General features: G+C 40.6%; 1 protein-coding gene and 2 long non-coding RNA genes across 3 annotated transcripts in view; 1 reads left to right on the top strand and 2 right to left on the bottom strand.

Annotated features, from left to right (window-relative positions):
• LOC130369088 (uncharacterized) overlaps positions 1-3,385 on the bottom strand; it is a 22,851-nt gene extending 19,466 nt beyond the window's left edge. The window contains exons 1-2 of the long non-coding RNA XR_008892664.1: positions 3,268-3,385; positions 1,111-1,244 (exon numbers count right to left, since the gene is read on the bottom strand). This is a non-coding gene — a long non-coding RNA (uncharacterized LOC130369088). The remainder of the gene's footprint in view (positions 1-1,110; positions 1,245-3,267) is intronic.
• On the top strand, positions 1,303-19,156 carry WNT16 (Wnt family member 16). Its single transcript, XM_056573821.1, has 4 exons — positions 1,303-1,394; positions 7,633-7,919; positions 14,244-14,530; positions 18,384-19,156. The coding sequence occupies exons 1-4, from the start codon at positions 1,303-1,305 to the stop codon at positions 18,846-18,848; spliced, it is 1,131 nt and encodes a 376-aa protein (XP_056429796.1). The 3' UTR covers positions 18,849-19,156.
• LOC130369089 (uncharacterized) lies at positions 18,345-26,868 on the bottom strand. The gene is made up of 3 exons (XR_008892665.1): positions 26,772-26,868; positions 23,988-24,036; positions 18,345-18,494 (listed from the first exon to the last, which is right to left on the bottom strand). It is a non-coding gene; the product is annotated as an uncharacterized LOC130369089 (long non-coding RNA).

Raw genomic sequence — 26,868 nt, 5'->3', positions numbered from 1 at the left:
TCACAACCATATACTGTATCTTTATTCATTTTTTAGTTTTAATTGTGGATTCTTCTTAGTGATGCTGGGATTTGTCTTCTTTACAGTGTCTACATCATAAACTCGGCACAAAATCCCTACAGAAGTCCAATAATGGTCTCAGACACATAATGTTGTATTGGTTCTCTGTCTGAGATGCTGTATGATAACTGTTATTATGTATTAATATGTGCAACCTATTCTCTGTGTCCTACTCTGACAAAACATTGACTCCGACTGTGACCTAAACATAACCATATACACCAGACTGGTTGACATCTACTAACGTGCTGTACTAACATTAATAATATCCTTTGCATGTGCTATCTTTTGTATTAATATTATCTTGTGTACCCTATTATGGTTTTCTCTTATTCCCTAATGAGTCCCTGCAAACAGGGGGAGAAATGCGTTGGCAAGAGAGGTTTCCACTACTTGTGTATATGTATATAACATATATTGTAATTTTATCTCCCTATCCCCGATCCGCAGTGATAGAAGCCCCTACTATTCAGGCAGGATTGTTAGTGTAGGTACTCACCTGTATCCTTTCCCCCCTCATACACTTTTATAACTTAATTTGTACTGTTATTTTATCTTCTTGAAGTAAAAGCTACGTTTTACTGTATCTGGAGCCTAATTGGTGGTTTTCTACCTATACTTTGTGTTATATCTACTAATCACCAAGAGACGTATTATAATATTGGTCCTAGGAACCCTGTATCATTTTCTCGATTATTGTATAACGTGCTGTCTTGCAATATTCTGATTATTAGAAACCTCCTGTAATAATGATAATCCATTGTGCTGTAAAGTGAGATGTATAACCTTTGTGCATTGTTCATTCAGTTTCTAGTCTGTGTTTGCAGAATAGCAGCACAAAGCTCTGGTTAGTGAAGCTGTCATTCTGCAGTAAGACCTATGCACCCTCCCACCACAACTCCTGGACTTGCTGGCCAATAAGAGTTATCCCTATGGATGCATTGTTATTTCTAAGACTTCTGGCCAATCACAACAAGAATTCCATTGTAACGAAACACAGTGTGCTGGGGGATTGGCAAAAGTACATATAATCACAGAGAAGGATCTCACCTAAAGCAGAAGGACTGGTCCTCCTTGTCTCCATTCAACAAAGACAGCATCAGATCCGGAGAGCATCTGACATCCAGTAAATATTACATCCCGGAATGATTTCAGAGAAGAGACAGCCATACTGAAGAGTATATCTGCAAAAATACACCAGTTACCAAGTTTACTGAAGCTGGAGGAATAAATGTGCAGGAGATGGAGAAGACGACTTCAGTTGGACTATGTCATGTATGTGTCCTCCTGACTATATTCATGGCTATGTTCCCACGTTCCCAAGGAAACTGGATGTAGGTATCTTTTCTATTGCTTTTACTACTTATATCCTTTCAAGCCCTGTATTGTTCTTTATTGTACTTTGATGCTCCCCTTTGCTTTTCTTTCTATGACAGCAACACATCTCAGTTGTGTCTGGAATGAAGTGCTGCACATCTGTATACCCCATGCTGCTAAATACACTCTGCTAACTATTGCTGCCAGGTCCCCTGTGCTGTGTTCCCTTTCATACTGTATTTCCAGTCTTGCTGTTTACACATCAGCTTTCCAGCTATTAACCAAAATAAACTAATACACACAATTCCCCTATCACAAGTTCCAGTTTCCAAACAATAAGAACCTTCTCTTCCGTGCACATCTGGATTCTACAAACAAAAATGACACTTCTCGAAAATGTGTTTACAGGCGGCTATGAAATATGATAAACACATTTAATTCAAGATTTGTGGCAAGGTCAGACTGTCAAAACACCAAGCCCATCCCCTGGGGTCAGTCTGGTTCTTCATGTACCAGCATTAAATAAATATATAAATAAATATATATATTTTATGGCAAATATCATACTAATTGAAATGAGTAAATATATAATATTTAAAACTCCAACCAAATTTACTATATTATCTATATAACAATAGTTTAGGAAAACTAAAACTAAAATATAAATAACAATATAGAACATTGCTATGTATGAATATATATATATATATATATATATATATATATATATATATATATACACACACACCACACACACACATATTCTTAAGTCTATTCATGTATCTGCCCATAAAACAAAATGTATAACACATAAAAGTAGTTTCAATAAATTGTCATAAAAAGAAACTGCGCTCCTACACCAGTACCAGAGAGTATATGTTTCACTGTCCAGCTGTCCCCCAGTCATTTGCTGCATGTCTTTTGATTCTGGATTAAGTAGATTACTGTGTGATGTTGTGATACCTTATCTGGATCATGTCTTTTATGTATTTGCTAAGCCTCTAGATTCTTTCAGCATTTGTTAGCTCATGTGCACTGTTTTCCATTTGCTTCTTTGTTCTCCCTTTTGATGCTAAATTTTTAAGATGTGCCAAGTGAGGCTATAGATATTCGGGTCGGCTTTTCTCCCACCATGGTTAGTAGTCAGTGGTAGGTACCGTCATAAATATCCATGCCACATTCTCACTGCTTGTTAGTAAATTGTCCGCATGTTATCACCGAGGTCTGAAGAATTCCGCCTTCTATTTGTTAAGTATAAGAAGCCATTAAGTTGGGGCTCTGAGAAATTCTGGATATTTTGTATGCAACTAGAAAAGGAAATTACAAAAAAATGATACTTATTGTTGTTGTAGTCTATTAAGATATGAAGTATAAACATGTTCTACAATAGCCGGTAGTGGAAAAGTTTACGACATTTTCTGTTCTCCAATGAAGATGTTCTATAAATAAACAATATAGTACTGTTTTGATATTTTAAAGATATTTCAGCAGCAAGGCGTTTTTATTATTATTTAATGTAAAAATAGAAAATACAGTAGTGTTTTATATCCAGGTAGATTTTATACTAGTTGGCCATTCTTCCAAATGGCCAACTGGTTCAATTGAAATCTTTTGTTTCCTTGCCATTTTCTATGTCATTTTATTAAATCATATAAAATGATTAGTAAATAGGTCATACCTGACTTACATAAGGATATGGAAATGATTAAGCTTTGAATCTCTGTGAATTTTAGGATATGTAGATGGAAAGCCCTAGCTTGTTTCCCCGTGCCATGTGGCTTAGTGGATTTTCAGATTTACACTTTACTCCCAGGCCTCTATCCATTCATTCTTACATCACTATTCTGATAATGAAAAATACTGAAGTATAAATGCAAACCTAGACTATACCTGGATAACATTGGTAGATGTTCATAAAAGTTTTTATGTTTAATTGGTTATTACATATCACGTTTTTTTAGGAACACAGAAGCAGGCTGTTTCAGGTATTTACAGGAGAGGAGTAATAGTAGCAAATATATTGAGAGAAAAACTGGAGGGATTTTTCCACAGCAACCAATCACAGCTCAGCTTTCACTTTACCACAGCTCGTTAGCTGAGCTGTGATTGGTTACTGTGGAAAAATCTCTCCAGTTTTCCTCTCACACAGTTTGATAAATCTCCCCTATTGTGTCGTTATATGTATTACAATAGCATATGCATTATAATAGGTAAAACCAGACCTAGTGTACATAGATATAATAAAGTTGTAACATTTATATCACAACTGCATAAATTGCCGTAAAATATATTGTCTAGAATTTATGGCTGGAGTTACAGGAATGGATTGAAAAAGTCTTAACCAAGACAGATGTGGTAAATGCAGCAGAAGTGCCTGAAAAGCGGAAAACACAAGTTGTTAGAATCCAGAGAGACTGTGCTAAGAATGCAATGTCACTAGGTCAGTGCCATAAAGAGGACAGAGACCTTTATACAATGAGTACAACGTTTTGCAATTTCATCATATTGGTTTCATATTAATACATTTTGACAGCTGGGTAACATATGTAGTGTTGCTCGCGAATATTCGCAATGCGAATTTTATTCGCGAATATCGCATATTCGCAAATATAGCACTATATATTCGTAATTACGAATATTCATTTTTTTTTCACAGTACACATCACAGTGATCATCCCTCTCTGCTTCCAGCTTGTGTGGTGTAAAGAAGGCTCTAATACTATTGTGTGAGACTGGCGTGTGAATTTTCGCATATGCGAATTTTCGCTTATGCCAATTTTGTATATGCGAATTTTCGCATATGCGAAAATAAAATGCGAATATTCCAAATATGCGAAATTAGCAAATATATGATGAATATTCATCCCTATATTCGCGAAATATCGCGAATTCGAATATGGCCTATGCCACTCAACACTAAACATATGTAAAATGGTGCTGAGTACTTGAAAACTTCAATAAAACATGTAGCAATAAATATATTTAACCTTTGTCCATCTATCTAAAACAAACAAACAGACAGCATATTAAAGTAATATGTTCGGACAAAGATTCAGTTTCCTGCCCTACCCTGTATATAAATGCCCTGGTCAATGTAGAGGAGACTTCTGCCCCCTTTCCCGCTTCCTGCACCCAGGGCAGATGTCATGCCAGCTCCTCCTTAGCTGTGCCCCAGCAGTGTGTTACAAACCCCAACAAGAAGTGCAACAGGTATAAAAATAGAAAGCACACAACCAAACAAAGCCACATTGCAAAGCTAAAAGGAACATCAATTGCTCTTAATGTTATTGTAATCTTATTTACCAAAGAACACATTTGTAGTATTGAGTCTTCATGAATAGACTGTAGAATTATTACATGTATATTAACAACTGTGTCACATCTGAGCATTTTGTCGTCAACTCAGCACTGGTAAAGCATACACTTGAGATGCCCGACAAAGAAAATTAGCCATAGGCCAGACATACCGGTCTATGAGGGCCGCTTACTATGACTGCCCAATGTGTAGGTGTGTTCTGCCATTACATCTGGGCAGACAGGTGCCCACCAATGCATGTGTTTTCAGGAAATAATGTGGCCATATCCCTTTTTCCCTCTTCAGAAAAGAATATATCATTGTAGATAACCGGCTTAGTATTTGACATTGTACCCTCTGACAGCTGAGTTATTTGCTGGCTCAGATAACTTACTGCTGGCAGCAGTGGGGTTTTATTCCAGTAATACACTCAGCATGCATTGTAGCAACTACATTTCTTACTTTGGTTTATTACTATGGTTCATACACAAGTCATCACAGACTGCTTATTATATAAACCATGGTAGTTAATAGTGACAGACAAATTGGGCCTCGTGTACTATTGGAGTTTTGTCCAATTTTTTCACAACCCGTGTGATTTATAAAATTGTTCACAGTTTTTTGGTGCCTTTCCAGGCTGTGATTTTTCATGTTGAACAGAGAAAAAATATATCTAAATAAATAAAGTGTATGTAGGACAAAAATTATTACCTTTTATTAAAACATAAAATATCAGTTATATACAAGCTTAAAAGCATGTAAAAACAAAAACTTCAGAGACACTTCATTACCGTGGCAGACTGGAGAAAAACTGTGGGATCCCTGTATAAAAAGTATATCTCAGGGGCCAGTGTGGTTGAGATAGACAAAATGTATGATCCTACAATGGCAGCATATGCAAAAAATACACAAGCTAGCACAGGTAAAGAAAGCAATGCTTCAAAATAGCATATAAATATAATGCAAGATCAGCCACTGAGAGACCACTAGGCCTCAGATGGTGACTACTGTACTAACAAGGCATAAGTAAAAATGTCAATGAGCAACCTGACAACTATATTACATTAAACAGCATCTAACCAATAGTGTTGCTCGCGAATATTCGCAATTCGAATATTATTCGCGAATATCGCATATTCGCGAATTCGCGAATTTCGCGAATATAGCGCTATATATTCGTAATTACGAATATTCGTTTTTATTTTTTTTATTTTTTTTTTCTTCACAGTACACATCACAGTGATCACCCCTCTCTGCTTCCAGCTTGTGTGGTGTAAAGAAGGCTGTAATACTACTGTGTGAGACTGGCGTGCGAAAATTCGCATATGCTAATTTTCGCATTTGCAAATTTTCGCATGCGCTAATTTTCGTATATGCGAATTTTAGCATGTGCTAATTTTCGCATAAGCGAATTTTCGCATGTGCTAATATTCACATATGTTAATATTCACATATGTTAATTTTCGCATGCGTGAATATTCGCATATGCGAAAATAAAATGAGAATATAACGAATATGCGAATATTCGCGAATATATGACGAATGTTCGTCCATATATTCGCGAATATTCGCGAATTCGAATATGGCCTATGCCGCTCAACACTACTAACCAATGTAACAGCTACAAGGATAACCTGCAATAAATACTACATAAATACAGGTTACAATGACCACAACAGATGTATACAGCAGCATGGGAAACACCACCATACCCTTTTAACGGAGCGGTTAAATAAATTAAAAACACCATGTATAAACATAGTCATGAGGGAAAAAGAAATAAAAATTCACAATGAATAAGGGGGAGGAAAAAACACAGTAAATAAGGCCAAATATGTCAACACTAATATCATTAGCTACTATGAGATGTTATTTATGGACAGTCCTTCATATAAAGGTAAGGTTAGGACATGACTGAGTTATGATCAATCTGTATCCCCCGTCGAGTCTGTGGTGTCGGGGTGTGAGGTGCAAGGTAGATGCATGGCAGATGTTATGGCCCAAGGGGCAGAAGGTATTAACCCCTTCTTGTTGTGATGCTAGGGCATGGTTTAGCCTTAACCACCCAAAGGTAATACAGCTGATCCTGGGTTAGGCAGGGGCAATGAAGACCCCAATGCCAGATTAAGGATAACAGCAGCTTTACTGAGGATACACAGGTGATATAGTCTTTGCAGTACAGCCAAATATCCCAGGGAGGTGACCAGTGACACAGGGGGACCTTGCAAGCTTGCTGGGACTTGCAGTAGTTAGACTGACTTTAGTGCAGGCCACGGTGACTACAGATGGACAATAAGATGACTTGACTTACTGATGATGACTTGTGGCTGCAGGGCTTTAGGCTTGAGGCCTCCAATGCTCTGGACACAGGCACTAGAACAACTTGACTGCACTGGACCTCAGCATACAGCAGAAGAGAAAGATTGCAGTCCCTCCCTTGGTTATATAGGGGGGCTGTGCAAGGAGCCCATAGGTCACTTTGGGGGTCACCTGGTCACTGGAGCCCTCTGGGTAACAATCATGTGGTACAAACATTAAAGCAAAAGTACATTAAACGAGGCAAACCCACAGTATATATACTATGGGGGTATGCTGCAGGGGAGCCCTGGGGACATGCAGGGACTCTGCCTGACAGGGCAGGAGGACAGTACAAGGCCACATCATCCCGTACTGGGACATAACAAGAGTATAATCTAATTTGCCATTTCAGCTAGGTCCCAAGTCAAGTATTTGTTAGCATCATCAGTTAACACCAACATGTACACAGGTACATTAATGTGAGCAGATCCTGGCATATGAGACATGGGTGTATTTAAACTCATTGCCCCAGTGTTCAAAATAGCAGGGAACTACTCATCCACCCAAATCTATCCTGCTGACTATCCAAAAAGAATGATTCTTTAATGTATTTCATGGAGTAAGTGTGAATCTATGTAACCATGTAACATTTCTAATTGCAGGTGGCTTGGTGTCACATCTTTTGGGTTTCCTGAGAAATTAGGTTGCTCCAACCTCCCCTTAAATGCACGGCAAAAGGATATGTGTAAAAAGAAGCCATACTTGCTGTCCAGCATCCGTGAGGGAGCCAGGCTGGGAATTCAGGAGTGTAGGAACCAATTCAAACATGAAAGGTGGAACTGCTCTCTTTCACCAACCATGTACACATCCAGTCCATCATTTTCACTCTCATCCTTGTCATCTTCATTGGCATCAGCTCGTTCTGTCTTTGGCTATGAAATGAGCAGTGGTGAGTTTTTATTGGTAATATTTATCATTGCCTCATAAAATTGCCTAAAAATCTCATCCATAGATTTCATCAGGGCATAGCTAACTTCATTATTTGTCTATAAGTCAGTCATATATTCTACAATCAGTATGGTTACTGGGTACTAATATTAAATAGTAAGTAATGGACAAGTTCTCATAACTGCTAAATGGACATATACATTATAATGCAGATTGCTGGGGGTGTTTTCTTTATATTTTTTTTCCAACACTATAATGTGAAATAAGGCAGCCCCCTTGTCCTGCTGGTATTCTGTACTCTGATCAATGAACATTTGAACTAGTTGCAACTAAATGGTTCAGAGATTCCTTGGCAAACTTCAGACAAGGCTTTGCAGGCGTTGCAGTTCAGTTCTTCGCGGCAGATTGTGTTACCAATTGTTTTCTTGGTAACTATGGTCATTGCTGTCTTTAGATCATTGACAAGATCCTCCTGTGTAGTTCTCATTCCGCACTGTATTCATGATAAGTGAAACTTCACAAGGTGAGCTCTTACATGGAGCCCCCAACCAAGGCAGATTGACAGTTATTTTGTGTTTCTTCGATTTGCGAATAATCACACCAACTGTTGTAAACTTCGCACTAAGCTGCTAAGCAATGGTCTTGTAGCCTATTCCAGCTTTGTGTAGGTCTACAATCTCATCCATGAAATCCTTTGACATCTCTTTGGTCATGGGGAGAGGTTAAAATCCGATTTATTACTACTGTGGACTGGTGTATTTTATACAGGTAATAAGCTGAAATTATGACCACTCCGCTTAAAGGAGAACTCCGGAATAGGAAAATTGTCCTCCATACTGCCGGCAGTAAAAAAATAAAATAAACAGGTACATACCTTCCTTCGCTCCTCCGGTAACCGGCTCCAGCCTCCGCCGTGATCCTATTCCTGGTTGCCCGTGGTCGGCGAGTCATACTGCACTCCCGACTCGGCCGGCGAAGTCCCGACTCGGCCAGCGATAGGCTGAGAGGCAGTGTGACGTTTTCAGCCACGGCAGCAGGTGCTGGTGTAGTGAAGAATTGTGTGTCTTGAAGCGTTCTCACACTGCCGCTCAGCCTATCGCCGGCCCAGTCAGGACTTCGCTGCGGCCGGTGATTCGGTGAGTGCAGTATGACTCACCAACCACCGGCAACCAGGAAGAGAATCGCGGTGGAGGCCGGTGCCGGTTACCGGAGGCACCGGGGGAGCAAAGGAAGGTATGTACCTGTTTATTTATTTTACTGCCGGCAGTATGGACGATCATTTTCCTATTCCGGAGTTCTCCTTTAAGAGAGTATCCCTAATCTCAGCTCCTTACCTGTATAAAAGACACATGGAAGCCCAGAAACCTTGCTCATTGACAACCTGGATACTTATCTTACTGAGTAAAAATCAAATCAATTCATAACTTATTTAAAATGTGTTTTTCCGGATTTTAGTTGTTATTCTGTTCAAATAAACCTACAAATAAAATTATAGACTGATCCTTTCTTTGTCAGTGGACAAACGTACAAAATCAGGGAAGGAAAACCATTTTTCTTTGCAGACTAATAATTCTAGTTCTTAATAACACATTTTAATAGACTGTGTCTGACACTTACAAACTACTGTATATGTCAGAATTATTATCATGTTAAGGTGTTATAGCTACAGGAGAGGAAAGCCATATTTCTCCTTTTTTCAAGCTCGAGAAACCGCCTGATTCTAGCTCTTATAGTCAAAGAAAACTGTCACCCATGCATATTCTCTGTTTACATACCTAAGAAGCCATGTAAACAGAATAAAAATATAATTCCTCGCATCAACTGGAAAGGGTCGAAAAAGGCCTGACATATCACTTCGCAGCCACTTTCTTTCATATTTGTTAAAACAACACTAATCTGCTGTGGCTGCCCTGGGAACTGTTAGAGGACTCCTGCATGTGGTTAAATAGAGTATATTTTTCCAATAAAAATACAGCTTAGCTGGAGGAAACCACAGTGTGATCTAATTGCAGCAGAAGGCAAACACTAAAAACTCTGGAGGGTTGAGAGCATTTAGAAATGAAATAAATCATATGCAGAATTTATATGATCTTTTATTAGACTTTCTGGACTTATTAGGTTTAAACGTATGATATTTTATATCTACATCAAAAATGCTCATTCAAAAACAGATTGTAATTTGTAGGCATTGGATTAAGGCTGTTTCTATGGAACAGTGACATTTGCAGGTTATTCCCAAAAAGTTAGTTATTTTAGTTGAAATTATTAAATATTCACCTATGCCTAAAGTCCATGCCCAGGTCCCTAGAGACTGAATTTATACACAGTAGTAATGGGAGACATAGGCTCTGTTGGCAGTACAAATGTGTCTGTACACCGGCCAGCCAGGGAGTGAAGTGTGCTACCGCTTTATTTACCCGGTTAAGTTCACGATCAGAGTGGGTCTCACGAGTGATACCAGGTATGATCTAAACATTGGCTATGCTTGGACTACATGTCAAATATTTATAGAAATGACACAAACATTTTAAAGGGGTTATCCAGGAAAAAACTTTTTTGATATATCAACTGGCTCCAGAAAGTTAAACAGATTTGTAAATTACTTCTATTAAAAAATCCTAATCCTTTCAGTACTTATGAGCTTCTGAAGTTAAGGTTGTTCTTTTCTGTCTAAGTGCTCTCTGATGACACGTGTCTCGGGAACCGCCCAGTTTAGAAGAGGTTTGCTATGAGGATTTGCTTTTAAACTGGGTGGTTCCCGAGACACAGGTCATCAGAGAGCACTTAGACAGAAAAGAACAACCTTAACTTCAGAAGCTCATAAGTACTGAAAGGATTAAGATTTTTTAATAGAAGTAATTTACAAATCTGTTTAACTTTCTGGAGCCAGTTGATATATATATATAAAGTTTTTTCCTGGATAACCCCTTTAAGCTGACAGGTATTCGATGTGTCAGTGTGGCATTATTTTAAACAATATTTTGAACTATGTATGACATACAGTCTACTATGCAATGTAAAGGTTTTTTCTATCCAGATTTAGAATTTCAGTCCCTTATATTTTAAAGATATTTGATTGTTGTCAGTGAATGAAAACACCTAGATGCCTAAAACCAATTTGAAGCATGCTTCACTTTACTTAACCTAGACAATCATCTATACATACCAGCAGCAGGTATTTCTATCCTGTCCTTTCACAATGTATCCTTTTAGAAAATAGATATGGATATTCTGTAGCAAGTATTAGGTTTAAAGATTTTTTGGTCTATCTAGTGCGGCTTATAAAATAAATGATGCAGTAAATATTTTGTTGCAATTCTACATTGTGTTTTGACACCAACAACAGAGACTGATTCAGAGGGCAGAATCAGACTGATCCATGCATACAGCCAGGGAAAAACGCTAATCCCAACGAACAGGACAGCAGCCGGTAAAATGAAAAAGAGTGCTACTGCGGGGTGCTAAGCTTAAAATAGCTAAAGCAATATGCAAGGTGCAATGTGAGAATAAAAGCTTGCACTCACCGCTCCTGTAGACTATTTAATATGGTCAGTCCGTTCCGGCAAGGAGACTTCATTGATGCGGGGTGCTCAGAGGCAAACAGCCGTTTTTGCAGAGTAGGTATGAGCTTCTTCCTGCCTCTATTAGAGGCCGGAAGAAGCACACACCTACTGTGTGAAAATGGCTGTTGCCTCTGAGCACCCTGCATCAATGAAGTCTCCTTGCCGGAACGGACTGACCATATTAAATAGTCTACAGGAGCGGTGAGTGCAAGCTTTTATTCTCACATTGTACCCTACATTGTGTTTTACTTGTTAGTTTTCTTTTATTGGTGGTTACAGTCAAATCCCATTGATAGTACTTTTATCTAAATATATTAGGTAGCTTAGGTTAAAGTATATCAAGGCAGAATGGCAAGGCATCCCTGGACATACATATCAGCTGTCCATACCGGTCACATCTTGACTTTTTCCACTTGTACAAAAGGAATATGCAAAGCAGCTTATCACACCCCCTTCACAGGTAGCATTCCCTAAACATCAGCTGTTAGTTCCAGTTACGAAGTCTCAGAAACTGATTGGGATTTAAGGCTAAGCCAGAATTCTCCCCAGAAGGTAAGTATCTGCAGACAGCGCTGTTTTGGGCTGTTGCTCCTCGTCAGTACAGAGCAGGGTTAGAGAAAGATGTGCAAATGATTTACTGAGGCAGATTCATGGTATATGTGAATGAAATGGTGAGTCCTGTCCTACGTGCTGAAACATATATATTCAAAAGTTACATGTGTTATCAATGTTATTGTAATAAATCATGTCCTGTACCACAATTAATGATGTTCAGCAGGTGAACACCAATATATTGTGACTATGGTGAAAATTCTAAGAGATCTGCACAATGTCCATCCACACAAGACTGGTGGCAGAGAGAGAATTTACTGTGAAATACAGTGGAAGCACTGTTGGGCCCGTTCACACTGAATCAAATCAAGAGGAATTCACGCCGAAAATGTGCGCACACTGAGCAAATCCAGAGGAATTCACGCCGAAAATGTGCGCAAAATTTGCACGGAAATGGGGGAGAAAGAAGTGAAGGGTTTTTCCTCCATTTCCGCGCAAATTCCATGCGAAAACGATGTCGGCCGGAATTTTTTTTTTACCATTGACTTCTATTGATTTCTGCTAGCGGATTTTGCTTGAAGAATAAACATGCTCTTTCTTCAATAGGAATGGAATTTAGCGTTGGAATTCCACTAGCAGAATTTCAGCAGGACAGCGGAAAAAACATTAAAGTCAATGGGCAGAAGAGATGTGCATTAATTTGGAGCGGAGAATTCAAGAGGAATTACTCGAGCAAATTCCTCTTGAATTACTCAGTGTGAACGCACACTTAAAGGGAACCTTTCATGCTGCCCAAACGACAAGTCATCTGTGCAGTCCCCAGTGATTTCTCCTCACATCACAAGCATCACATTAACTGATAGATGTCTCCCATTTTGGGTACAAGAAGAGGTTTATCAATCAAGACTGGTGAGGTAGGCAAAAGGCACGGGGGACCACCCTGAAGACTTGTGGGTTAGGTAGCATGAAAGTGATGACAGGTTCCCTATAATGTTATCTATATATGAGTGACACTGTTGTATTTTCACAGGACTATGGGGAGCTGTTGGTGGCACCTGTTAATGTGAATGTATTGGCATTAGACAACAATAGTCTGGAGCAGACCCTATTGAAATTAATGAAAACATTTCCTGGGCATGCTCTGTGATTTGTTCAGAGGTCATTCTACAAGGAGGGGGAGGCTTAGATCTGAGCTTCAGCTACTGTGAATGGTCTTCTGCCTATGTAATGGTGTTGCCGTTTGCTGTGATGATAAGGAGGACACTGCTGCTTAGTCGTCAGAATTAAAACTGCAAGATTTCAGAATTGTTTTATAACACAAAATAAAATTTGAATAAACACAATCAAAACATTTTTAGAAAATATGTTTAACTCGATTTACCCTATGGATCATTTTCTGATGTTACATTCCCTTTAATAGGTAGTTACTCTTGAATCTGGAAACTTACGGTACCTTCACCACCGTTTTTGTTACTTAAGCTGATCACCAGTAGGAATGATATTTGGCATACCTGCTGCCCAAACTGCTCACATGTTATTATTGATTTGTCTGGAAAGTTCCTAACATGCCGCACCTACAAAATTATTGGAATTGGATTGTATTATTATCCCTAATAAATACTGGAAACAAAAAAATGTATAGATTTTTCTTAAAATTATTCATTGACTTTTCAGTGTGTTTTAGAACATTTAAAACTGGGATATCATGTACTATTCCTGACTAGAAGCAGATTTTTGGATCTTGTGGATCTATGTCTACAAGGGGCACGCTTGGAATTAGGGTTTGACTGACACACAAGGGTATTAGAAGATTCTCTGGTATATCAGAAGTTTATATGGATTTCAAAACTATACTTATTAAATGGTCCACAAGAGCTTTCTGGTCTAGACAGTAGCCCAGATTTTTGTATTTGCCCATAGCTGTCAATCATAGCTCAGCTTTTACTTCTCACAATGTTCTGGTAAAAAGCTCTGGTTGGTTGCTGTGAGAAAATAAGATAGCTTTTGTCTCAGACATTTTTACTGAATCTGTGCTAATGTCTTTTTATTGGAAGGGTCCGCTGACAATAACCTGTTCACAAGGTGTCATGTAATCTGTGAAGGAACCTGACAGCATTACCATAGGGTGAAAGGGACATTACATGATAATCAATAAGGCTTTCCATGTTTTCACTTGCTCATCCCATTTATTGCTTAACTTTTAATTTCAGGAACAAAAGAAACAGCATTCATATCTGCAGTGACAGCGGCAGGTCTTGTGCACTCTATAACCAGATCGTGCAGTGCCGGAAATATGACTGAATGTTCCTGCGACACAAGCCTTCAAAATGGTGGCTCAGCCAGTGAAGGATGGCACTGGGGAGGATGCTCGGATAACCTTCAGTACGGAATGTGGTTCAGCAGGAAATTCCTTGATGCCCCTTATAAAAACTCAACTGGAAAAGAGTCAGATATTCTTAATGCAATGCACTTGCACAATAATGAAGCTGGAAGGATGGTGAGTAGATTATCAATCCCAATGTATGTGGAAATCCCACTATAAAACCATGATGTTGAGACTGACTTCATTGCAGGTCATTATGTTCCTAAAATCATTGTATGTAGATCTAACAAACTAGAAAGTGCTCTGCAGACATGATTGACAGGCAAAGAGGCTTCCACATCACTCGCTGCCGTAAAGCCTGCAGAGCACGATTACAGGGAGAGAGCCGTGACTAGTGCCGCCTTTCTCTATGTCACGATGGATACTTAGTATTCATTAGCATACCCTGAGCACTGGATTAAAAGTATTTTTGGGGGGATTTACATTGCTCTTTTCCTGCAGGGAACACGATAGGAAACCTTAGGAAGATGACTATCATGCCCTGCACTTGCTTAAATGCCCTTATATATGCTGACCATAAACTTTTTTCCCTTTTTGGTCTTCCTGTTAAAAAAAAAGACAAAAAAGAAACAGACTAGAAAAGGGCTAGGTTCACACAATGTAATTTGCTGTCAATGGGAATCTGCTGCACAGTGCACACTATGGAATTTCAGCAAAGGGCATGGTCTTGTTCTTCTTTAGGCAGAATCCCCTTCGCAGACATTGCTGACTGTGGGGACAGAAATGTCAGCGCGGTCCCAGCACCGACTGATTCAGTAACATCTTAAAACCGGAAAACAGCAATCTTCCTCCTTTGAAGCAATCTTCCTCCTTTGAACACCATTTTACAGACTTTATCACTAGGTGTTTGCTGCCCTACCTGAGGACAGCAAAAACTAGTGACTGAGACACTAATTACAACAACGTATTACATATTATGTATTACAGCCATTCCTCTGGTATGTTTAGTATTTTCCTACCCAATGAAGTCAACGGGTAACAAAATCAGATTACTTCAATGGGTAGGAAAATACACAGCAGCAAATATGCAGCAAAATATAGCATGTGTGACCCTACCCTAAATGATATACAGAAGTGCAGAGAGGTACCTCTCCCCATTATAGGTATGCATTAGATAGACAGCTGTCAATCCTCAGACAGGACAGATAGGACAGCTTAAACCTAGAGACAAGTTCCTTTTTAATACAAGGATGTAAATGTTTTTATATCAAGTTGATTAAAGTTGATAAAAACATATCCTCCGCAGGATAGGGGATAAGTAGCTGATCGGGGGGTGTTTGACCCCCTGTGATCTCCCATATGGGGCCCTGGCTCTGCTTCACTAGAGCATCTCATACCCAGCAGGAAGCTGGTCGTAACGTTCCCTCATTCATCTATATGGGAGAGGTGGAGACGCAGCATTAGCGGGTCTCCGTCTCTCCCATAGAAATAAATGGAGGGGGCGTGTTCTGACCAGCTGACGTTCTGGGTCCGAACGTCATCAGAGCAGCAGAGCAGATAGGGGATGACTTTTTGTCCACTGGATATTTTATTTAACATTGCAATAATTCTGTATCGCTCATTTTGTACCATTCCAGAGTTAAAGGGGTTATCCAGTATCTAAAAACTCATCCCTTATCACAGGGGGTCCCGTACAGTACCCCGCTATCTTGATGAATGGAGTCTTGTCGACCAATGCATTAAGCGATGGCCGACATGCCCCCTCCATGTATTTCTCTACACACTCCATTCATGCATAGAGCCATGGCGCTGGGAGGGAGATCATGGGGGGTCCCAGCGATCGGACCCTCCATGATCTGACACTTATCCCCTAGGGGATACGTTTTTAGATACTGGATTACCTTTTAAATGCCTGTATTATAGCCTAAAGCTGTAAAGGAAATCCTGCAAGTCTGTCACACTAACAGCTTAACAGTGCCCATATAATGTAAACAGCCTTCAAAACAGTAGCTGTTCACTGCCCGCTGATATAACTCAGCAAATGTACAAAATAAGTGATATAAAGTATTTGCGAATATACACTGCTCAAAAAAAATAAAGGGAACACTAAAGATAACACATCCTAGATCTGAATGAATGAACTAATCATATGAAATACTTTTGTCTTTACATAGTTAAATGTGCTGACAACAAAATCACACCAAAATGATCAATTTAAAATCAAATTTATCAACCCATGGAGGTCTGGATATAGAGTCACACTCAAAATCAAAGTGGAAAACCACACTACGGGCTGATCCAAATTTGATGTAATGTCCTTAAAACAAGTCAAAATGAGACTCAGTAGGGTGTGGGCCTCCACGTGCCCATATGACCTCCCTACAATGCCTGGGCATGCTCCTGATTAGGTGGCGGATGGTCTCCTGAGGGATGTCCTCTTAGACCTGGACTAAAGCATCCGCCAACTCCTGGACAGTCTGTTGGTGGATGGAGTGAGACATGATGTCCCAGATATGCTCAATTGGATTCAGGTCTGGGGAACAGGCAGGCAAGTCCATAGCATCAATGCCTTCCTCTTGCAGGAACTGCTGACACACTCCAGCCACATGAGGTCTAGCAGTGTCTTGCATTAGGAGGAACCCAGGGCCAACCGCATCAGCATATGGCCTCACAAAGTGTCTGAGGATCTCATCTCGGTACCTAATGGCAGTCAGGCTACCTCTGGCAGGCACATGGAGGGCTGTGTGGCCCCCCAAACAAATGCCACCCCACACCATTACTGACCCACCTCCAAACTTGTCATGCTGGAGGATGTTGCAGGCAGCAGAACGTGCTCCACTGCGTCTCCAGACTCTGTCATGTATGTCACGTGTGCTCAGTATGAACCTGCTTTCATCTGTGAAGAGCACAGGTGCCAGTGGCGAATTTGCCAATCTTTGTGTTCTCTGGCAAATGCCAAACTTCCTGTACAGTGTTTGGCTGTAAGCACAACCCCCACCTGTGGATGTCGGGCCCTCAAACCACCCTCATGGAGTCTGTTTCTGACCGTTTGAATGGACACATGCATATTTGTGGCCTGCTGGTGGTGATTTTGCAGGGCTCTGGCAGTGCTCCTCCTTGCACAAAGGTGGAGGTAGTGGTCCTGCTGCTGGCTTGTTGCCCTCCTACGGCCTCCTCCACATCTCCTGATGGCCTGTCTTCTGGTAGGGTCTCCATGCTCTGGACACTACGCTGACAGACACAGCAAACCTTCTTGCTACAGCTCGCATTGCTGTGCCATCCTCTATGAGCTGCACTACCTGAACCACTTGTGTGGGTTGTAGACTCTGTTTCATGCTACCACTAGAGTAAAAGCATCACCAGCATTCAAAAGTGACCAAAGCATCAGCCAGGAAGCATAGTAACCGAGAAGTAGTCTGTGGTCACCACCTGAAGAACCACTCCTTTGTCTTCCTAATTGCCTATAATTTCCACCTGTTGTCTGTTCCATTTGCACAACATCATGTGAAATTGATTGTCAATCAGTGTTGCTTCCTGAGTGGACAGTGTGATTTCACAGAAGTGTGATTGACTTGGAATTACGTTGTGTTGTTTAAGTGTTGCCTTTATTTTTTGAGCAGTGTATATGTATCTACATACATAATTTATTGTGCCCTATGTCCTTTAAGGCTCTTTATAATACATATTTCAGTAGCAGAAAATACGGTGCAGCATCTCACTGTGTTCCATGGTATTCTGCTGCATCATTCACACTACGAAATTTCAGACCCCAAATTCCACCAAAAGAATGGACATTGAAGATGCTTTGCTATTTATAGAGATATGGAGATATTCCATAGTGTGAATAAGCCCTTACACTATGACTAGTTCAGTACAGGAGTCAAATATACAGCACATTACATCAGCACAGATGTCCTCTAGTCAGTACTATAGATTGGGAATTTTACCAGTGGAAAATGTATTGTTCTCACGTCATAGAGCTTGAACAGATTGTGATGATCTGATGATTATGGGTCTATTCCATTAGGCAGTGGCTAAATTGATGACAGTTGACTGTCGATGTCATGGAGTCTCTGGTTCCTGTGCTGTGAAAACATGTTGGAAATCTATGTCTTCATTTGAAAAGATTGGAAGTTACCTAAAGGACAAATATGAAAACAGCATCCAGATATCAGAAAGGACGAAAAGAAAAGTCCGCAGGAAGGAGAAGAACCATCATAAGATACCTATCAAAAAAGATGAGCTTGTTTACACCAACAGATCTCCCAATTATTGTGTAGAAGATCAAAAACTTGGAGTATCTGGGACCCATGGTCGAGAGTGTAACCGTACCTCAGAGGGACCAGATGGCTGTAACCTGCTCTGCTGTGGGAGAGGGTATAACACACATGTAGTAAGGCATGTGGAAAGATGCGAGTGTAAATTTGTGTGGTGCTGCTATGTGCGATGTAGACGTTGTGAAAGCATGACAGATGTTCACACTTGTAAGTGAAGGTACAGATTGAAATAGTTTTAACAAATTTGGTCTGACCAAATAGATTCTTATTTATTTGGTCATCTATGTCAAAAAAGTCACTAGTGATGCTGGTGTAGGTTGGATTGCTATGGGATCGGACTGAGGCATGTCCATACCATTGGCATTGTGATCTGAATAGTGCCCACTACTCTTAACATTGGGAAACACTTGTTGAATACAAGCTGTCAGGATTATAAAATAATATCACAGAAAAAATATAGAATGGCTGCGAGGCAGCTGAAATGTGATACCCAATTAGACTAGGCTTCACAGAAGGGGTATACACAATTTAAAACATAGCATTTAATGAGTACCAGTTAAAATACATAAAAATGCCCCACTGACAGTACAGTAACAATAACGTGAAACCAAAATACAAGAGACAATATCAAGGATCAGAGTGCATGGTTCCTGGTGTGACTCAGGGATGTAGGGATGTCTGAGTAAATAGGCTGTGTATAGGGAGGACCCTAATATACCCTATCAGGGGAGATGTTGTGAGGACTACCCCTGCTCCCACAGGGACCGTCGAAGCACTCATCCTAATAAGGACGACCCCTGCCCCGATCTATCCCTTTGTCAATCCCTCTACTAAATGCATATAATGCAACCTGAAAACAGCCCTACGCGTTTCCCCCACGTGTGGTGGGTTCCTCAGGGGCAAAGGTATAATGCAAAGATATGGTAGATGCAAATAATGGTAAATAATGCACAGATATAGTAGATGCAAATAATGGCAAAACAACAGCACAACAGTGATGCGATGAAAATGACCACTAACCTGCAAACCTGTAGTGCACAAATCAAAAAAGTCACAGTAATAACCCCCAAAAACCACAAATACTTAGATGCATGTAATGAGCAGTAGGCGGAGGTCAAAGCAATGGTGGGCAGTTCAAAATTAGCCTGGGCAGAGCCCTGCCTCAGGCTACTAAGACTCACGTGACCTCTCCCGCAGTGGCGGATGGCGTGAGTGTACGCTCTGCAGTGGCAGGGTGTCCGGTCCCGATTTCAGTGTCAAACTGAAATCGGGACCGGACACTCTGCCAATGCAGAGCGTACACTCATGCCATCCGCCACTGCGGGAAAGGTCAGGTGAGTCTTAGTAGCCTGAGGCAGGGCTCTGCCAAGGCTAATTTGGAACTGCCCACCATTGCTTTGCCTTCCTCCTACTGCTCATTATATGCATCTAAGTATTTGCGGTTTTTGGAGGTTAAAGGGGCGTTCATTACTGTGACTTTTTTGATTTGTGCACTACAGGTTTGCAGGTTAGTGGTCATTTTCATTGCCTCACTGCAACCTGTTGTGCTGTTGTTTTGCCATTATTTGCATCTACTATATCTGTGCATTATTTACCATTATTTGCATCTACCATATCTTTGCATTATACCTTTGCCCCTGAGGAACCCACCACGCGTGGGGGAAACGCGTAGGGCTGTTTTCAGGTTGCATTATATGCATTTAGTAGAGGGATTGACAAAGGGATAGATCGGGGCAGGGGTCGTCCTTATTAGGACGAGTGCTCTGACGGTCCCTGTGGGAGCAGGGGTAGTCCTCACAACATCTCCCCTGATAGGGTATATTAGGGTTCTCCCTATACACGGCCTATTTACCCAGACATTCCTACATCCCTGAGTCACACCAGGAACCATGCACTCTGGTCCTTGATATTGTCTCTTGTATTTTGGTTTCACGTTATTGTTACTGTACTGTCAGTGGGGCATCTTCATGTATTTTAACTGGTACTCATTAAATGCTATGTTTTAAATTGTGTATACCCCTTCTGTGAAGCCCAGGGTTATAAAATGACTAAAAATGCTATTAAAATTGAATTGTGAGTCTGTGGCCTAAAATAGTGTAAAAACCAGCATACTATAGGCACTTGGAATATACTTTGAGATTGATTTAGGAAAACTGATACATACATGTGGGGAGATTTACTGTATCTGTATAAAGGAAGAGTGGTGCAGTTGCCCATAGCAAACAATCAGATCACTTCTTTAAATATGAAAGCAACAATCTGGTTGCTATGGGCAACTGCACCACTCTTTACCTAAACAGCTTTTCCTAAATCTCTCCCATGGAGTGGAGTTGTTACCCACAAAAGTAAATCAAGTTAAATCATGAAAGAAGTGATCTGAATGGATTCTAGTGACCATATAAAATCATTGTGAACCCTATATTTCAGATTATCCAAAGAGTTAAATACATATTTGGGCTTTCTAAAGAGCACCCGTGGCCTCTCCTGGCCTGCCTGTTTTAGTAAGCACTTGTATCACAATTCTAAAACATCTTTTCTTATACCTCTGTGTTGTGCCATTCATTAGTATTAGCCATTAGTAAATAGCCAACTGGGTGTTACCAGCTAGGGGCATGTCCCTACACTGTCTGACACCCAATCAAACAGGACATGGTAGGTGCTGGTAAATCCCAATTGGCTATTTAGTCATATACAGTGGTCCCTCAACATACGATGGTAATTCGTTCCAAACGACCCATCGTTTGTCGAATCCATCGTATGTTGAGGGATCCGTGCAATGTAAAGTATAGGAAGCTGTACTCACCTGTCCCTGCCACTCCGGACCAGGTCCTCACCGCTCCTGATGCTGTCCTAGGGGCTCCCGATGCTGTCCTGCTGCTCCGGTGTCTTCTACGCGATCCTCCGGCTTCTTCCGCATCTTCTGCAGGGTCCGGGCCTCGCTTTCTGGTGACATTATTACGCTGCTGCGCCGGCGCGGCATGCGTAGTGACGTAATAACGACGCCGGAAAGCGAGGCCCGGACCCTGGAGAAGATGCGGAAGACGCCGAAGGATCGCGAAGTGGACCCGGAGCAACGGGGATAGGTAGGCAAACCTGCCCGGGATGCTTAAACTGCTATCTGACAGCAGCTTAAGCGTTTTGCGCTGTCGGATAGCAGTTAATGCGATGGCCCCGACATATAAAAGTATCGTATGTCAATGCTGACATCGACATGTGATGGCCTCTGAGAGGCCATTGTATGTCGATTTTATCATATGTCGGGGCCATCGCAGGTCGGGGGTTACTGTAGTTCTAGTTATAATTGCAGAGGAACACACAGCTATAAATAATATTTATGTGTTTCTAAATTGTTATTTAAAGGGGTACTCCAGCCCTAAGACATCTTATCCCATATCCAAAGGATAGTTGTGACCTGGCAGACTCGGAGGCTGCAGCGCTGCGTGTAGCTCCCACAGGTGGTGGGTGCTGCATGCGAGCTAGCGGGGGTCCCCAGCCGTGGGACCCCACAATCAGACATCTTATCCCCTATCCTTTGGATAGGTCAGGAGAGGTCACAGGCCTCTTTAAAATAACCAAGCAGAATATTTTTTTTTTTAAATATAAGGCTATGTTCACATAATTTTTATGGCATATGTTAAGTGTAAGATCTGATGGATGCTATAAAAGTGTATTTTGGCACCTGCTGGGCTGATATATATTTTTTTTAAATGTCACATGTAGGCCAGTCTGCACAGAGCCTTGCACCAGCGGTATAGGTCAGGAAATCTTTGCAATACCTTTGTATAATTCCGATGGAAGAGTCAAACATCATGTGAACTGAGCCTAAGTTGATAAATGCCTTTCAATGCACAATCACATTGTCCACTGAACCCTGCTGTCGGACTTTGAAGTTGTGTTCCAGATATAAATAGCAAAATATTTTACTATGCTTCTCATCCAGTACAGAAACAATGTTGTCATATGGTGCCCAAATAATATTGCCATACAGTACCCAAAAATAGAGGAGAGGAAAAATAAGACTACGCTATGTCTTAATAATATTGTTAACTAGTACCCATATAATATCGTCACAAACAGTAATTGCATGAGGTAGCCTTAACATTCACACAATAAATACACAAATAGTTTTACATACATGCAAATACTTAAAGGGGTACTCCAGTGAAAACCTTTTTTCTTTTAAATCAACTGGTGGCAGAAAGTTAAACAGATTTGTAAATTACTTCTATTAAAAAATATTAATTCTTTCAGTACTTATGAGCTGTTGAAGTTGAGTTGTTCTTTTTTGTCTAAGTGCTCTCTGATAACACGTGTCTCGGGAACTGTCCAGTTTAGAAGCAAATCCCCATAGCAAACCTCTTCTACTCTGTGCAGTTCCCTTGACAAGCAGAGATGTCAGCAGAGAGCACTGTTGCCAGACAGAAAACAACTCAACTTCAGCAGCTGATAATTATTGAAGATTGAGATTTTTTTTATAGAAGTAATTTAAAAATCGTTTTAACTTTCTGGAGCCAGTTGATATAAAAAAAAGTTTTTTTCTGGAATACCCCTTTAACTACCTACTGCCCTTACTTCCTGAGCTGCTCCATTGCAGTGCTGTGGTAGTTCTGCATCATAATGGTAAAAATGCTGCAGTTCTTTGACAGTACTGCAATGCAACATGTGAACACAGCCTAAATAAACTTAAAAAATGTGATCACTAGGTTATCCTGTCACCTCCTGTCTTCTCCCATTCTAAGCACTAGAGATGAGCGAACTTACAGTAAATTCGATTCGTCACGAACTTCTCGGCTCGGCAGTTGATGACTTATCCTGCATAAATTAGTTCAGCCTTCAGGTTCTCCGGTGGGCTGGAAAAGGTGGATAAATTCCTAGGAAAGAGTCTCCTAGGACTGTATCCACCTTTTCCAGCCCACCGAAGCACCTGAAAGCTGAACTAATTTATGCAGGAAAAGTCATCAACTGCCGAGCCGAGAAGTTCGTGACAAATCAAATTTACTGTAAGTTCGCTCATCTCTACTAAGCACCTGGCATATGTAGGTCTATAGAAGATACAGGCCTGGTCCTATGCATGATTCTTTGAAAAAGTTACTATAATATAAATTGGAAAGAAAAGAATATTGGAATATTTACACAAATCTCAAGTGTGTTAAGCAATATAAGCCATTTTGTATATATAAATTAAGTTTTATATTTCGATATAAAAAAGTGTACAGTCAATCATGTGTGAATATGCATCTGTTATAGGGTACATATTAGGGCTTTTATACTACTTAAAGGTGTACATTTTGTAAATATTTAAATTATACAGTTCTCGCACTGGCTAGTACTTGTATAGTATATACTGTACCTACTTGTGTTTTGAAGTTTTAAGAGTTTTGAATCTTGTCAAGTCCTTTCAACCTGAGAAAAAAGCACTAAAACTAAGAGAATCATCATTATTATCAATGTTTATTACATAAGTTTTATATATTGTAATATACATATAACTTTTATTATAATTTACTCTATAGTTGATGCATATTTTTTTTTTACATTTTTATTAAATTTTTTGTGAAAATAAAGTTGGATTATTTTATGTTTTTTCAGCAGTTTAAAAGTATATGCGCTTATGGTTTCCCCACTATGGTTATTTAGGCGCTGTACACTGAAGAGCGCTTATGTGATATGTGTTTACATTATTTAACACATGAGAAGACTTACATCTAATGGATAATATTTTACCAGTACTGGATTAAAAAACTTTGCTTTAGCTGGAAGCCAAGCCCTGTTGCCAAATCTCGCACATGTGCACAACTTGCATACACAGTTCAGGAACAGAACTTAAAGGGGTACTCCTCCCCTATACATCTGATCTCCTATCTGAAGGATAAGTGAGAAGATGTCTGATCATAGACATGAATGGAGGGGGCATGAAGTCATGACCACTGCCACCCGTGACTGCACAGAGATCACGGGGGGTCCCAGCAGCCAGACCCCAATGATCAGACATCTTATCCTCTATATTTTGGATAAGATATCTAGGGGAACAGTACCCCTTTAACGGACTTGTAAACACCTGTTTCACTTTGACCACCCCCTACAGTTACATACTGTAGCACCAGAGAGTAAAAGCATTTTTCTGTGTTTTAGAAGTACAGAAAAACATATGAAAGTTTTTCTGTACTTCTCAGAAAAGTTGCTCAGGAAAAGTTGCTGAGTTACCCATAGCAACCAATCAGATCACTTCTTTCATTTTTCAGAGGTCTTTTTAAAAAACGAAAGAAGCGGTCTGATTGGTTGCTATGGGCAACTCAGCAACTTTTGCTCTGGACAGGTTTTGATAAATCTCCCCCATTGTGTGTCTCACCATAAAGGGGTTATCCAGGAAAAAAACTTTATATATATATCTCAACTGGTTCCAAAAAGTTAAACAGATTTGTAAATTACTTCTATAAAAAAATCTTAATCCTTTCAGTACTTATGAGCTGCTGAAGTTGAGTTGTTCTTTTCTGTCTAAGTGCTCTCTGATGACATCTGTCTCAGGAACTGTCCAGAGTAGAAGCAAATCCCCATAGCAAACCTTTTCTACTCTGTGCAGTTCCCAAGACAAGCAGAGATGTCAGCAGAGAGCACTGTTGCCAGACAGAAAAGAACAACTCAACTTCAGCAGCTGATAATTATTGGAAGGATTAAGATTTTTTTTATAGAAGTAATTTAAAAATCTATTTAACTTTCTGGAGCCAGTTGATATAAAAAATAATAATAACAATAATAGTGTTTTCCTGGAATACCCCTTTAACAGCGTCAGCAGTTTGAAACATGAATTACCGTTAACAGATTCCCTTTAATATGTACAGGTTCCTGTACAGTGACCCCCCCCGGCATGCGATGGCACTGACATATGATCAAATCGACATACGATACTTTTTTATGTCGGGGCCATCGCATTAAGTGCTATCCGGCAGCGCAAAATGCTTAAGCTGCTGCCGGATAGCAGCTTAATGTACCCCGTGTGGTGCGGTGAGTATTACTTACCCCTCCACGATACTCCGGGGTGCCCTTTCGGGTTCAGCGCTGGTCCTCCGGTGTCTTCTCGGCCCTCTCCGGTGACGTCAATACGCTGTTGCGCACACCGTCCCGTCATCCAATAGGAACGGCGTACGCAGCGGCGTAATGACGTCGCTACACAGGCCCAGTAAGTCCTTGAGGAAGACAGCAGAGGACCGGAGAAGACCAGGAGAGCCCAGCAGAGGACCGGAGAAGACCAGGAGAGCCCAGCGGAGGCCCGGGGTCACCATCAGGAGCGGCGGGGACAGGTGAGTACAGCTTCCTATACTTTACATTGCACGAATCCCTCAACATACGATGGATTCGACAAACGATGGCTCGTTTGGAACAAATTACCATCGTATGTTGAGGGACCACTGTATATGGTCTTTGCTTACCCTGCCCTTTAGACGCAATAACACTGAATAATGTCCCCTATATACAAGAGCTTCACCAAGCTCTCCTTCAGATCATTTAACGTTATAGTTCTAGGGGGTATGGACAAGGTGTTTTCTGCCAATTAGTGCAGACAACAATGGAGATACTTTGTAGAAGGCAACACACAGATCTGAAGTCATCTAGCTTTGTTGCAATATTCTTTATGCATTCTTTTTTCAAATTGCACAACATACAAAGTATTCACAAGAAAGATATGAAGAGCTGCAGTCTTCACTCATATCCATAGCTCAACACCCTGGACGCTTTTGTTTGTTTGCCCACTGATAAAAAAATTATCAGTTTATAATTTTTATAGTAGGTTTATTTAAACAATAAGAGACAGTATAACAACTACTGTATATACTCGAGTATAAGCCGACCCGAATATAAGCCGAGGCCCCTAATTTCACCCCAAAAACCCAGGAAAAGTAAATGACTCGACTATAAGCCTAGGGTGGGAAATACATCATCGTATATGATGTATTTCCCACCCTAGGCTTATAGTCGAGTCATTAACTTTTCCTGGGTTTTTGGGGTGAAATTAGGGGCCTCGGCTGTCCGGGCATGCTGGGAGTTGTAGTTTTGAAACCTCTGGAGGTCCGCAGGTTGAAGACCACTGCGGCCTTCATCATCATCCAGACCCCCCCCCCCCCCTTTAGTTTTCTACTCACTTCCCCTCAGTGGGAAGGAAGAGTGAGCTGGTCTGGGCCATCTATGCTGCAAGGACCGTCCGGTGGCGAGGGTTAGTTGTTCCAGGCTGTCCTTTTT

The sequence above is a fragment of the Hyla sarda genome, chromosome 4 (assembly GCF_029499605.1).
Source record: "Hyla sarda isolate aHylSar1 chromosome 4, aHylSar1.hap1, whole genome shotgun sequence".
NCBI lineage: Eukaryota > Metazoa > Chordata > Amphibia > Anura > Hylidae > Hyla > Hyla sarda.
Note: the sequence above shows the minus strand (reverse complement) of the source record. Positions and strands in the feature narration are given on the sequence as shown.